This window comes from Filicampus tigris, chromosome 15, assembly GCF_054856515.1.
Source record: "Filicampus tigris isolate MCC_2025a chromosome 15, RoL_Ftig_1.0, whole genome shotgun sequence".
NCBI classification, from domain to species: Eukaryota; Metazoa; Chordata; class Actinopteri; order Syngnathiformes; family Syngnathidae; genus Filicampus; species Filicampus tigris.
The window spans coordinates 8565643-8578721 of NC_141231.1; the positions used below are offsets into that span (position 1 = coordinate 8565643).

Consider the following 13079-nt stretch of genomic DNA (forward strand, 5'->3'; position numbering starts at 1 on the left):
AACGCTTATATAGAATGGTCATAAGCTTGGTTTAATGGCGAAGCGTGTTCCCTGCAGCACTTTCACATGAAGCATGAAAGCACGCTCCTGAATTATTCAACAACACAAGGTCAAAGCCACTGAATTGTCTCTAGCGCTCTCCTTAGCTCTTTATCTATGTTTTTCAACATGGAGGATTTGTTGTGACACCCCAAAAACTTCAGCCTGACTCCCCAAAACACAACGATAATCTCCCCAGCCAGCATCCCCTCAATAATAATGCACATGGAGGCTCCCCTAATGCATTGTACTGTACTTGTGTAAGCACTATAAAAGGCGGTCATACAGTAGTGGTGATTATCACAATATGACAATACGTTATATTTTTGGACATCAGATAGTGATGATGTTGATATTTGATGCTTCTGTATTGCTACGGCACCAAACCAACCGAATACATTGTGATATTCTTTCAGTTAAGAAATATATTGATAACTGATGCCATGTTACTTTGTATAGAAAGTATCAGTAAACAGCAAGCACACAAAACATGGAATATGAAAGCATATATACAGCTCAGTTGTGCCTTGAGATGCAAGTTGAATTTGTTTAATGTAAGTTGTTGTACGCGGAGGACAAGGATTGGGATAGTGAATACTGTTATTTTGTCGGTCTACATGTGTTACGACACTATTTGTGTTCAATCCAGTGCTTACATCGGTAAAGTATTGTGTAATAGGTGCTATTTAGCATTAAGCTAGCGGATGGAAAGGCGATGGTCTTCTCTTTGTTTGAGGTTTACTTTGGTAGTAAACGTCAACTCCGAGTGGCAGAAAACAGCCTGAAAATAAATTTTAAAATAATTCTGATTAATTGTATCTGCAAAACTGCTGCTTGTCATGAAATGAGTTGAAATAACCCCACTTCCACCATACAATACTCGTTTCATAAATCTGTGCTCGCAAATCCCCCCAAAAAATGGTCGAAGGACGACCTATCAAGTCAAGTCACTTGTATCTCAAGGTGCCACATATGTTCTACAGTATATGCTTGATACTTGCCAACAATTTACTTTTTAACAATTCCAATGGTATCATGATACAGCAAATGCACAATAAGTAATTTGTGAAGGTTTTGGTGGTATTCAAAATGTAATAAATACATAATATGTAGTAGAACAAACATATGAATATGTTTTGCACACTATATTGATATTTCATCCTGCTCCTTGTTAACAGTACATGTGTAAGATCCTTCTTTTTGAAAAGTCAAAATTTGCATTAAATGTGGGTACTGGGCCGATAATAGTGATTTTCTTTTTTGCTTGGATTGCTATACCTTATCATAACAGACAACAATACAGTACATCATGATATTGATATTTATGTGCCTTGTTGACACCTCATGGCCAAGAATACTGAGTTTCACAAAAGTGAATGTATAAATAGCCATGAAGTCTGACTACTGGGTCACTCATACAAATGTTCTTGTTTATTGATAAAGTATCGTACGAGACAACAATATGGTACCTCGCGGTATCAACATTTTGTCTTGCCTCGTGTTGGGAATACATATGGGAGAATCTTGAGATTCAGGTCATATTGAAAGATCAAAATTTGCAATACATGAAGTATTGACAATGGGCTGATATTTGACATTTGATGCCGGTGATGGACAATACTGAGTTTTACATCATATTTGAATGTATACATTATCATGAAGTATGGATACTGGGTCATTAATATCGATACTGTATCATAACCGAGAGTGATACGGTATGGCATGATAGCTTTATTTCTTGTCTTCTGTCCTGCGTTGACAGTGCATGAGAATTGTGACTTTCACATTATACTGGAAGGTCAAACTTGTCATGAAGTGTTGGTACTGGGCAGGTAATTGACATTTTTGAGGCCTGGGTGTCTACAATACAGTACCAGACAACAATAAAGTACACCGTGATATCACTATTTTGTCTGGCCCTAACCCTTGACAGTACATGGTTGGAAAATACAGAGATTCACATCATAATTGGTCAAAATCATCATAAAGTCTGAATACTACCAATAATCAATATTTGATGCCAGCGCAGCGATACGGTATCTCAACAGACAACAATACGTGACATTGCGATATTTATATTTTCTGCCACCTACAACGTGCTGGAGAATACTGAGATATCATATTGGAATGTCAAAATCGACATGAAGTGTTGATATCCGGCCAATGTTATTGGACTTTTATGTTTAGAAATCAATACAGTCATCGATACAGTAAAAGACAACGCTAAAGTACATATCCATACTTTGTCCTGCCCCTTGTTGACTGTACATGGTCGGAAAATCCTGAGATTCACATCATATTTGAAGATCAAATGGGCCAATCAGCAATATTTACTGCTTGCATATCGATACTGTAGCATTAGAATTTAAAATTGCGTTGTATATGGCTTCCCCACCACCCCCTGAACTAAAAGAACACTCGCATCTAAGCAGAAATCTACATGAATACACACCATGAATACAATATTGCCCACTTTATGTGTAGACACTTCTAGTGGGATCTGGGACATCCCCCTCCTGCCCTGCTGAAGTCCGCTGATATTCTGCATAATGCACAAGGTATGCAGCTGACTTGTGTGTGAGAGAGAGAAACAGTGAGGGGGTGGGTGGAGTGGGGGACAAACTCTGCATGCGGGCCTACACAGAATGGAGCTCCTGTTTTGAAGAGCATCATCCATCCACCCATCCATCTATGTAGCGGCCATTTTCATGGCTGCATCAAATATGCAAGACAATTAACTCGAGAGGAGAAATTACGGCGTTCCATGTTGATTTCTTTGGTTACGTGATGCGATTGAATAACCTTGTTTGGCCGATGCAGGGTGGACGAGCAACATTTAAGGAATTAAATGCCCTTGTATTAAAAATAAATTGGAAAAAAAATGATTTGAATAGAGATTGATCGAATTTCTTTTTTTCTACATGACCTTCTCTTGCAGTTGATACTGTGTTGGTGCATGCGTGCAATGGTCCGACTTACCATTCCGTGCCAGCTGATGATGAACCCAGTCCAGTTCAAAACATCCCGACGGGAAGCGTTGCGGTCATTCTGGCTGCAGGGATCCCGAAAATGGGAGATGGAAACTACTTTAAAAAAAAAAAAAAAAAAAGAAAGAAAAGAAAAGAAAAATGAATGCAATAATTAAAAAAAAATAAAAAAATACTGAAATCAAGAAGCCAGGATTAGCTGATGCTGATTCACTCTTCCCAAGCTCACCGACACCTTGCAACCATTGTGCTGCAAGATGCTGGCTGTACCATTGTCGAGCGGGAGGGTAGCGAAGGAGGGGGAGAGGGAGGGGTGAAGGGAAGGGAGGGTGAAAGAGGGGAGTGGTTGCCATGGCAACCCGAGAGGAGCTCATGTGACGTCAAAGCCGAGCAGACCGGGAGAGGGCGAAAGGGAGGGAGGTTCACAGCTAGCCTGCCAACAGTCAGATACAATGAGCACTGAGCAGTATGTCTGTCTCTCTCTCTCACTCTCTCTATCCATATATCTCGGTCTGTCTGTCTGTTCACGTCATAGCAGGTTATTGAGACAGTTTATATGTTTTGCATTTGAATCAGTGTTTAATATAAAATACCCAGGCCTATTTCCTCATATAGCAGCTAGCAGCGTTTATGTATTCAACCGCTGGAGGAGGAGGCACCCATGAGGCTAAAGCATTTTTTAAGGGAGGCCTTTATTTGCGTAAATGCACTAACAATGATATATTATTTGTATATTTATATATTGCTACTGTCCAATTAAAAGCATGTTGTTGTTTTTATCTAACCGTAAAAAAAAAAAAAAAAATTGTTTTTACTGTGTTTTTGGATGGAAAAAAAAAAACATCATTTAGACCTTCAGCTTTACAGATGCCACATCTCGTTAAACTCCTCTTTAATCTTTAGCTTTACTGTACACCACCCTCACTGAGGGCCAAATTATGTCAAGGTTGCTAAGTGGCAGGCCAAACTGGGAGTTTTTTTCTTTTTTTGGGACCAGTAAATATTATTTTATGTGCAGATGTTATATTTGTTGCTATTATTTGAAGTAATATTATTGTTATGTTATGATTAGTGATCGTTTGTTGTAGAGTGGTAGATATTGCAGTCGTCACAAAATTGCACGGTTGAAAGAAAAGTCCAATATCAATTTATTTTTGAATGCACTTGAAAAATATTTTAAAACAGCAGAACTACAGCAAGTGGTGCACAACAGATAAAAAAAGATACCACTTCTCGTTAAACTCCATCGTATGTATCAGCTTTACAGATGCTATGCCTTGCTTTGATATGCTGCGATGCATTAACCAGCGTATTTTAATAGTTTTGAAGCATGACATAATTGCTTCAACGCTTTCCCGCGTCTCACTAGCCCATTTGGAAAGCTGCGCTGGACAACCTGTTTGATTGGCTGATGAGCATCACATGGCCGGAATTGCAATAAAGCTCAGTGTAGTTCGCGTTTGCTTACAATCCACAACTGTAATGACCAGAAAATGTGAGCAGGTTTCAAAAGGCCCCACCTTTCCCAAAGGTTGTGCAGGTAAAAGGGGTCCGTATCTGGATCGGATTCCACCTATTGAGGACCCTTGAACGAGATGATCTGCTGCAGATTACATCTTCATCAGAATGTGTTTTATTAGCAACTGTGCTGTCTGGATCCGGACCTCTCTGCAGTGTGATAACCTCCCCACGAAAAGTAGTAAAAGCAGTGCTCACCTCACAATCGTGTGGTCCTTATGCATAAATGATGCGTGGATTCGGCGTCTAGATTATGGCAATAGTTTAAAGGGCAAGTCAAAAATCCTTTACAATAATGTTCTACATGCTTTTTGGATGGCTTTGAATATGCTTAATTCATATTCCACATATGCAGTATTAATCAGAATACCATGTTTAGTGGGGCGCATAGAACATATTGTACAGAAAACGTTTCGCTTGACTTCCCCTTTAAAACAGAGATAAGAGTTTCACAAGATGTTCACAAGGAGAGAAGGGTCCTAAAATGTCATCTAAAAATGTCCTGACACTTTATTATCAGGTGACATATTTCAAAGGTGGTAAAACTGATCTCCAGGGAAGTTTTAAACGCTCTACAACTGAACCTTGAATGACTAAGCTGTCTTTAACCTGTCAGTTGGCCTTCATTTCTCTTTGGCATGGATGCGCTTTCAAGTGCAAATTACCTATAGATGAAATGTTCTGTGAGGCCTCATTTCCACATATTAACAACACTTGCAACAAATACATATGGCTAGTTAGTATGTTGTCAAAGTAAGAAATAAACACCTATTTATCCTAGTACTGTACAGTAGGGAAATCCAAAGGGCAGGTGGCAAGCTTAGTGGACATCTGGGCCTCAGGGGCGCAAAGGGATAATCCAGATTTCAATTACATTAACTAACTGATGCGTCACTTTGATTTGTATTTTTAAGTGAAGTGAAAACATGTAAGGGACTCTATTTTTAATCCTCTCAAATGTGGGCAAGCAGGGCAATAGCCGTCGATGCACGGACAGTCAAACATACATACAAAATGAGAACACTCAAGGAGTGACTCTAGTTGCTGATGTCACTCAGTTGGCCACGCCCTTCAAAGGCACACATCTAACACAAAAACACAAGAACGTAGTCCTACAGTAGTTAGTTACACTATAAAACCAGTTTTTTTCTTTACATTCCTCCTAATTATTTTTTTATATACAATACAAAGCTATGTTTCTTTGTAAACGTAAAAAACTATATTGTTAGTGCTGGAACAAATTATGGCAATACAATTTAGATAGGGATATTTGATTTGGTATACTAGTTAATTGAATTACTTAAATTACTTAATTTCACACTCAATGTGTGGGCAGGAAATCCAGAGAACCAACTTTTTGGAGGTGAAAAGGACATTTTACAAAATGTGTCTGCTTTAAACTGTCAAACGTCATTGCTGTTTCCTTTCTTTGTATATTATTTGTGTACAAAATTAAATGCATGTCAAATTTTACCAAACTTAGAAAACATGATAACAGGACTGAACAAATTCATTATAGTGGGAAGAGGGAATAAATATTGACTGACTAAAGAGTCTTATCTGATTGGTGCGATCCCCCTGAGGGTTATAAAAACAAATTAGATTAAAACATTGTTTTAATTAAAATATCATTCTAGCACAATTTTAATAGTGATTGGGTGTAATGAGGTATACTGATCTCTAGATGGCGACAGACCACAGCATTACACGTGTGGTGGCGGCGCGGCACAAGCGAGGAAGGAAGTATTCGGCGTTCAATCGTTTCCTGATTGCCTCACTCAGTTCCTTTGAAATGGGAGGAATAAAAACGGAAGTTGTTGGGTGTAATAAAAATACAGTAAAAATGGCAACGTAATTGTACACATGTGAGATTTGTGACTTGGTCCCGTTTAATGTGACAGTTCCTTACCAACACGGTGTATGTGTGTCGCCATGGTAACGCTTAAACGAACCAGGAGGGCCAATGGAGGATCGTGGCAGAGGTGTCTGGTTACTCCCGGTCAGCCCACGCGAGGTGGGCGAAGGGAGGGGTTAGTTTAGTCCGCTGGTTTCTCCCAGCAGTTTATGGTAACTTGTCCGGCTGCGAGAGCGAGCAAGTGACGCGCGGTGGTTGCAGACCAAAACGCACGTTGAAAGTTTGTTACCGAGAAGGTGAAATTGAAGGACCGGGAGTCCAACTTTGAGCGGGATATATTTATCTGTTTAACCGAGGAGAGCAACTTGTCGACCGCTTGCCTGCCTGCTGTTCTCCCTGTCTAAGATGTTGCTTCGTGGATGGGATGGCGTCACGTTCCGTTCGTCTGTGCACTTATAGCCCAACCCGAGAAGCGAATTTAGCCACCCGTGTGTCTCCTTTGTAGCGCTTCTGTTCATCGGTAAGTTAAAATTTTCTATTGCTTTTCCCAGAACGCGATCTCCGAACTTTTTTTTTTTTTTCGCTGAAGCGTCTTGCTAGCTGCTGTCGTGCTAATGCGAGTACGAGTGCCTCTACTACTAGGGGCTATTTTAGACTTAAGTATTAATGTTTTTAAGTATAGATGAAGCTTGACAAAGGTGTTTAATCAAATAATCAGTAAATTGTTTACAAGGAGTGGGACACAAAACAAAAATGAAAACGTGTTCATCTCACTTTGCGACTTGGCTAACTGAGGGGGAAAAAGTAAGGATTTAAAGAAAAAAATTCCAACAATTACAGTCTGCGGCTTTTTAAAGTCTTCCAATTCCCTTCCCCCTTCATTAGTATTCAACATTTCGTTGCCATTCAATTGGTACAATCGCCCAGGTCAGAGTTCACTAGTGTTTGGAATAGTTGTCATTCAGGCTGAGTGATGCAATTGATGGACGGTCTGGTCTTGAGTGCTCAGATGGTGAAGGTTGGATTTGTGGGGGAAAAGGGTGTGCACATCATGGCAACCCTGTGATTAGCGAAAATGAAGTGCTTGAGGTCGGGTCCAAAAATGGAGAGGAAGTTCTGGATTTGTAAGAAAAAAAGAAATCCCGACATCCCTAGCTTGGATGTTCTGATCCCGAATAAGGCCACAGTATTAGTGGAGTAATAGTGATACAGTATCACTGCCATTGTGTGATAATCAATCCAAAATTATCCATCCATCCATCACTTGTCATAAGGGCCGCAGGTGAGCCGGAGCCTATCTCAGCTGAAGATGGTCAACCATTCACACTCCACTCCAGTTGTTCACATCAGTGGACAATGTGAAATTCTCGAGTAAGCTAACATGCATGTTTTTTGGAGTGTGGGAGGAAGCTGAAGCACCCCTTGATAAAACCCAATCAAGCACCGGGAGAAAAATCAAACTCCACGCGGGAGCTGAGATTTGAAACCATAACCTGTGAGGCAGACGCACCAACCACAAGTTTTCCGTACTGTCCAAATAAATGTATGTAGTAAACACAGAATGAATACAGATTTGTAAAGTTTTTATTTGTGTTGTTTGGCATACGGATTTAGGTCAGCAATCTGTGTACAGTAGTACTATGACTAGAGACAGCAATTTTCAAAAGAAACACTTTTTGTCTTTGTTCAAACTGTCGCTATATGTTCTATATGAGAAAAAGGAACACTATGGCCCTATCTTGTACCTCTAATTAGATTTTAAAGGAACCGCCACGCCCCAGGAAAAACAACCAATCAGAGACAGGAGCGCCATACACTCGTGGGAACAGCCTCGCACTACTAACTCGAAACTAAGATTGAAACTATCAGGGTTTTCAACCTTTGATTAACAACAAAAGTTGAAAAGAAGGAATTGGGCTGATCCCGTAAGAAATCAAGGTTTGTACGTAGCACCTGCCTTTCAGAGGTGGCGGAGCAACAGGCAGCTGAGAGGATTCAGAACGGATGTGGAATTAGCAACATTTCTGCTCACCACATAAGTCTATCAAGCTCGCCTTGACGAGGTAAATCTGATCTATGTCATTACGCTGCATTCGCTTTGGCAGACGGGCGATGCTTACCAGATTTTAATTCGTATTTGAAAAGATTCAGATCTGAAGATTTCCTATTCCACATTTTCACCTCCTGTCTTTACATTGCCTTCACGCACATCCCAGTTGTGCTACTCGAGAGGGAAAAAGTCATAGGGGTGTCACTTGAACTGTCAATCCAGCCGAATGAAACGGCGTGTACAAGCAGGTAGGCTGTAATGAATGCGAACCAGATTGCTCGCTTTCCTTTTTTATTTCTCTGAGTCACCGCGTCTTTTTTTCTTAAATTCCCGCTACTGTTTTCTCCACAAGAGCCCTGACCTCACAAGACACAGCTGTGAATACTCTTAGCAACAGAAAGTGAAGTGAAGTGTAGAAAGGGCTGTTTATCCACAAGTGCGGCCGTTCTTGAATTCCCCTCCTATGTTTATGAAAACAGTTCTTGCATCATCTTTTGGAAGCCTCCGTCGTCATCGCGTGTTCTGCATCCGAGGTGCCGCCGCACTTTCTTCCAAAGTCGCTCTCGGAAAGGCGGTTCACTCTGAGTTTGCTCTTGTTTTCCTGGCGCGAGCTACCTTCAGCAAGAGTTTCACCTCACCAAATGTCTTTGCCAGCCGAAAGCTCACTTCTGACATTTGGAGGATATGAACACATTTCCGCTCCAATCTGATGTGTTAAGAATTGTGTTTTGGAACATTCGTGTGGAATTTGGTGTTGCTTTCGGCCAGAGTTAGAGGAATGAACAACAGAAATGTGAACTTATTTTGGTATAAGTTACAAAGAGCGAAATGCGTGGTTTTCATATGCATCTGTGTTGAATGTGTCACAGGCAGGAAGGTGGGAGGAAAGGATAAAGCTTTATGCTAAGTATGGGGTAAAAGGCACTATCACATTCCCAGGATTAGTTTCTTTTTTAAGTCCTTGTGACCAATGAAAGACATGATTGTCAACATCGCTATGGCAGCTTCTGTCTTGTTGTATGATTTCTTGGCAATAGTGGTTCCTGGATCTACTAGGTTCCAATCCAGACCCCACCCCAAAGGTTCCCAGACCTCTCAAAAGTACTAGCCTTCATGTAGCGTCTTCTTTCGGCCCTGTTTAATTACTCCAGTTCTGAAATGAGATCCTGCAGTCCAAAAACGCAATGGTCCTCCAAAAGTGATTAGTTCAGTGTTCCTGCCTCCAAAGTGTGGCTTAAGCGAATGTTTTATTTGTTTTTTTTTTAATTATAGCATCGGAACTCTGTGTTCATGTTTATAGCTTCGATTGTATGATGAATTCCGGTGCTTAATCGATTTTTGATTAGCGCTTCCGATTGTTTTTCTTTTTCATACAGATTTTAAGTTTCTTTTCTTCAGACAATTGTTTTTTTCCAGGAAAGAGAAAACTCTCTTACCTTGCTAGCAATTTCGGTTTTCACTTTAGTCTTTGTCAACTTTGGAACTGTCAGCAAGGTAAGAGATTTTGCACTTTACTGGAAATGAAACATTTCTGAAGAAAAGATACTTACAGTAAAACCTGATTGTGGGTTAATTGCGTCTTGAAACAGTTCAGGCAATATTGAGTGCATTATGCAGTCTTAATTTACAGGAGCTTGCTAAGGCAAATAATTTGAGCAAGTCCTGTGCACCAAACTGGTGGCCCTTCGGATTAATCAATAGGGGTGTAACGGTACACGTGGGTGTATTAATACGTTTCGGTATGGCATGTTCGGTTCGGTCCACTTATTAGCGCGAGCTTACGCACGGGCGCTATTGACTGTTGCACGCTTGAGACAAGAGTGGCGGCACAAAAGTAAGAGCCAGAGCTCAAAGGTCCCCCCGTACACTGCGGACTACTGTTTGGGAACATTCTGGCTGTCCTGTTAAAATCGCCGATGGGGATAGGTATGTGATTAAGTCAGAAGATTTATGCCGACATTGCTACATGAGATGGGCGGCAGGTAGCACGTCTAACATGCACGGCATCATCCGACTGTGAATGTTTCTTAGACGAGGGAGCAAAAAGGTCAAACTTAAATGGCGAGATTTGTCATATTGTAGCGTCTTCCAGGAACACGTCAGACGTAGTTTAATTATCACGTTTTTATTAATCCAAGTACAACTACGATGCATTCATGAACCTCGGAAACATCACAACTCAGCAACACACAAATCCGACCACAACACAGATAACCCAATTCGTTACAATATGGTGTTGAACATTCAAAGATTTCAATGCCTAAAAAGTGTATACAATTTCATGAAGTCTTTTTAAAGTTACTGTATTTTTTTCGTTATAAAAGTTTTTATATAGTTAGCAATAATTGTAACTGTTATTGTATGTATTTTTTTTTTTTCATCACAAAAAGTGTATACATGTACTGTAATGACAACATGGCTTTAACTTGAATACTTAGATGTGCTGTTGCTGCTCAGTCTCTTAATAAATTTACAAATTTAAGAGATATTTATTATTAGTGTATTTTTCATTCTGGTGTAATTTTTTAGAATATCACTTACCTTTACCACCGCACAGTGAATATTTTTCAATGAAAAACACGTCTACGCCATAATAACAACGTATTCTTACGCCGATACGCAAACGAGTTCATTGAGCACGGTTGGTGGTAACCTAAAAAGTAGTACCGTATGTCGGGATCATTGGAACTTTTTGTCTTAACGGGGTACAACCTGACATCGGCTATGGGAAGCTGAGCTCCTTCCATGCTAGGCCACCTATCTCCAGGGCTGTATTACTCAGCTCAGTATGACACAGGAAAGATTCTCCCATCTGCTTCAGAATTTTAAAACCAAAATACATTTTCTCTATCGTCGCCATCAAGACTGGCGGCTACAAATCGTTGAGTGTATCATGGGAAGATTTTGAGCAAAGCAGGAATCCCTAAAGTGGGTCAGCAGACTGATTAGAGGTGGGGATATCTGTGAAACAGACTCCTTTCTCTGAATCCCGCTTTGTAGAAAAGAGTTAATGAGTACGCCCGTAACAGGCCTGCCATGTTTATGCAGGAATGCAGGTTATCCATTCTCTTGTGCAAGCCAGATGAGCGTGAGCCAAGCGGGTTCCTCGCCATCTCACTCATTAGCCGTGAGAATGGCAAGCGCTGCTGTGAAGACTGATTGTTTCGCGGCCCTTGTTGTTTCAACACAGTGGAATGTTTTTATCCGCACTCGGGCCGCAGCGCAGGCCGGCTCCACGCTCATTGGACCACGGCCCTGCTCACGATTGAAGTGGGGCTTTTGGAAACAGCCGCCCTAAATAGCGATGGGCCAGCATTACCACTGTGTTAATGCAACGTTTTTCTTTACCCTCACAAAAGTTAGAGCTCAACTAGTCTCATGGTTGGTAAGCTGATAAACCTAGTAAAAAAAAAGTTTCACATATAGTTTCACAGGTATACATATTCAACAATTTCAACAAGTATTTAACAAAACCCCGCCGTCAACCAAGAGCCCCCGTAAACGTTGAAAAAAAACCAACCTGTTAACTTGGGCTGAACAATTAATCAAATTCAAATGAATCACAATGTTGCACAATGCAATTTTTAAAGCACAGTCTACAATTTAGAAAATAAAAATTTTGTAACTAATTAATCGCAACATTTTCCATAATTGATCGCGATTAATCGTATTTTTCAGCTACAATTTTTTACGAAGCTTGGAACAGATATTTACTTGAGTAAATTAATGTGGGAAAAAAATTAAAAGTACTTTTTAAAGACTTTTCTAATAGCTTTCTTTGATCCTTAATACAATTCTCTTCCTGTGAAATACAACAGTTGAACGATACACCAAAGACGTACAACTATTATGGTATTTGAATTTGGGGTTTGCAAAATGCGGAAATTATTTGGGATTCCTCCAATGAGCCGTCAAGCAAATTTTTAAAGTGAAACTACGTAAAGGTCCGTCTTTGCGCCAGCGACGCTTCTCTAAGTTTGGCTGCAAAGTGAGCAGAGGTCATCTGCCACAGGAAGTAAAGAAAACTGAGTTAACTGAGTTAAAGGGCAGTCCACAGGTTTACATATCATTGTTTATGTAACATGAACGTTTGAATTGATGAAGCCACACATTTGTTTGTATTATTGTTTTAATCTGACTCATAATTTACTGACTTGTTCATGCCACACTTGTTTGATAGAATTTTGTGAAGTTGTCATAGTGAACGCAAGTCCAAGTGTTTACTAAGTTCACAACTCTAATCGAAGTAGATAAGCTGTCTTTCATATTCTTTCATGGTTCTTTATTTTATCGTAGGACTAACCTATAAAACAAAAACATTTTTGTATAGTACATTTGATATTATTTATTGTAACACAGATTAATATATTGGTTGTGTGGATTTAAAAAAAATACCTGGGAAGAGGATCTTGAAAAAACAATCACATATTAAATAACAATTGCAATAGTGAGAGTGGGGGAAAATAGGAATTGAATAATTTTTCTAAATCATCGAGCATCATGGACCTGCAAAAACGCTGTAGTATGTGGCGATAAGACCTTTGAGCATGTTTCATCTGCGTATTTAAGTCATATGTGAATGAAGACATGAGCTGTGCAGTAAAATTGGGAACTGGTATTTGACTAAATC

At 40.0% G+C, this 13079-nt stretch overlaps 2 protein-coding genes across 12 annotated transcripts in view; one reads left to right on the plus strand and one right to left on the minus strand.

The window, feature by feature from the left end:
• mapk10 (mitogen-activated protein kinase 10) overlaps window positions 1-3338 on the minus strand; it is a 30793-nt gene extending 27455 nt beyond the window's left edge. For 4 of the 7 annotated variants that reach the window (XM_086052988.1, XM_086052987.1, XM_086052990.1 and 1 more), the window contains exon 1: window positions 3019-3337. In XM_086052988.1, the coding sequence (XP_085909114.1) occupies window positions 3019-3021 (3 nt within the window). In that variant the 5' untranslated portion in view covers window positions 3022-3337. Of the gene's footprint in view, window positions 1-3018 lie in introns of all 7 variants that reach the window. The other 3 variants (XM_086052991.1, XM_086052992.1, XM_086052993.1) reach the window with 1 other exon arrangement.
• Window positions 1-13079, plus strand: part of ptpn13 (protein tyrosine phosphatase non-receptor type 13) — a 71038-nt gene that overhangs the window by 14264 nt on the left and 43695 nt on the right. Inside the window, exon 1 of one of the 5 annotated variants that reach the window (XM_086052983.1) lies at window positions 6569-6919. The exons of the other annotated variants lie outside the window; for them this stretch is intronic. The gene's annotated coding sequence lies outside the window, so the exon portion shown is untranslated. Of the gene's footprint in view, window positions 1-6568; window positions 6920-13079 lie in introns of those variants that run through there. 5 annotated transcript variants of the gene reach the window in all.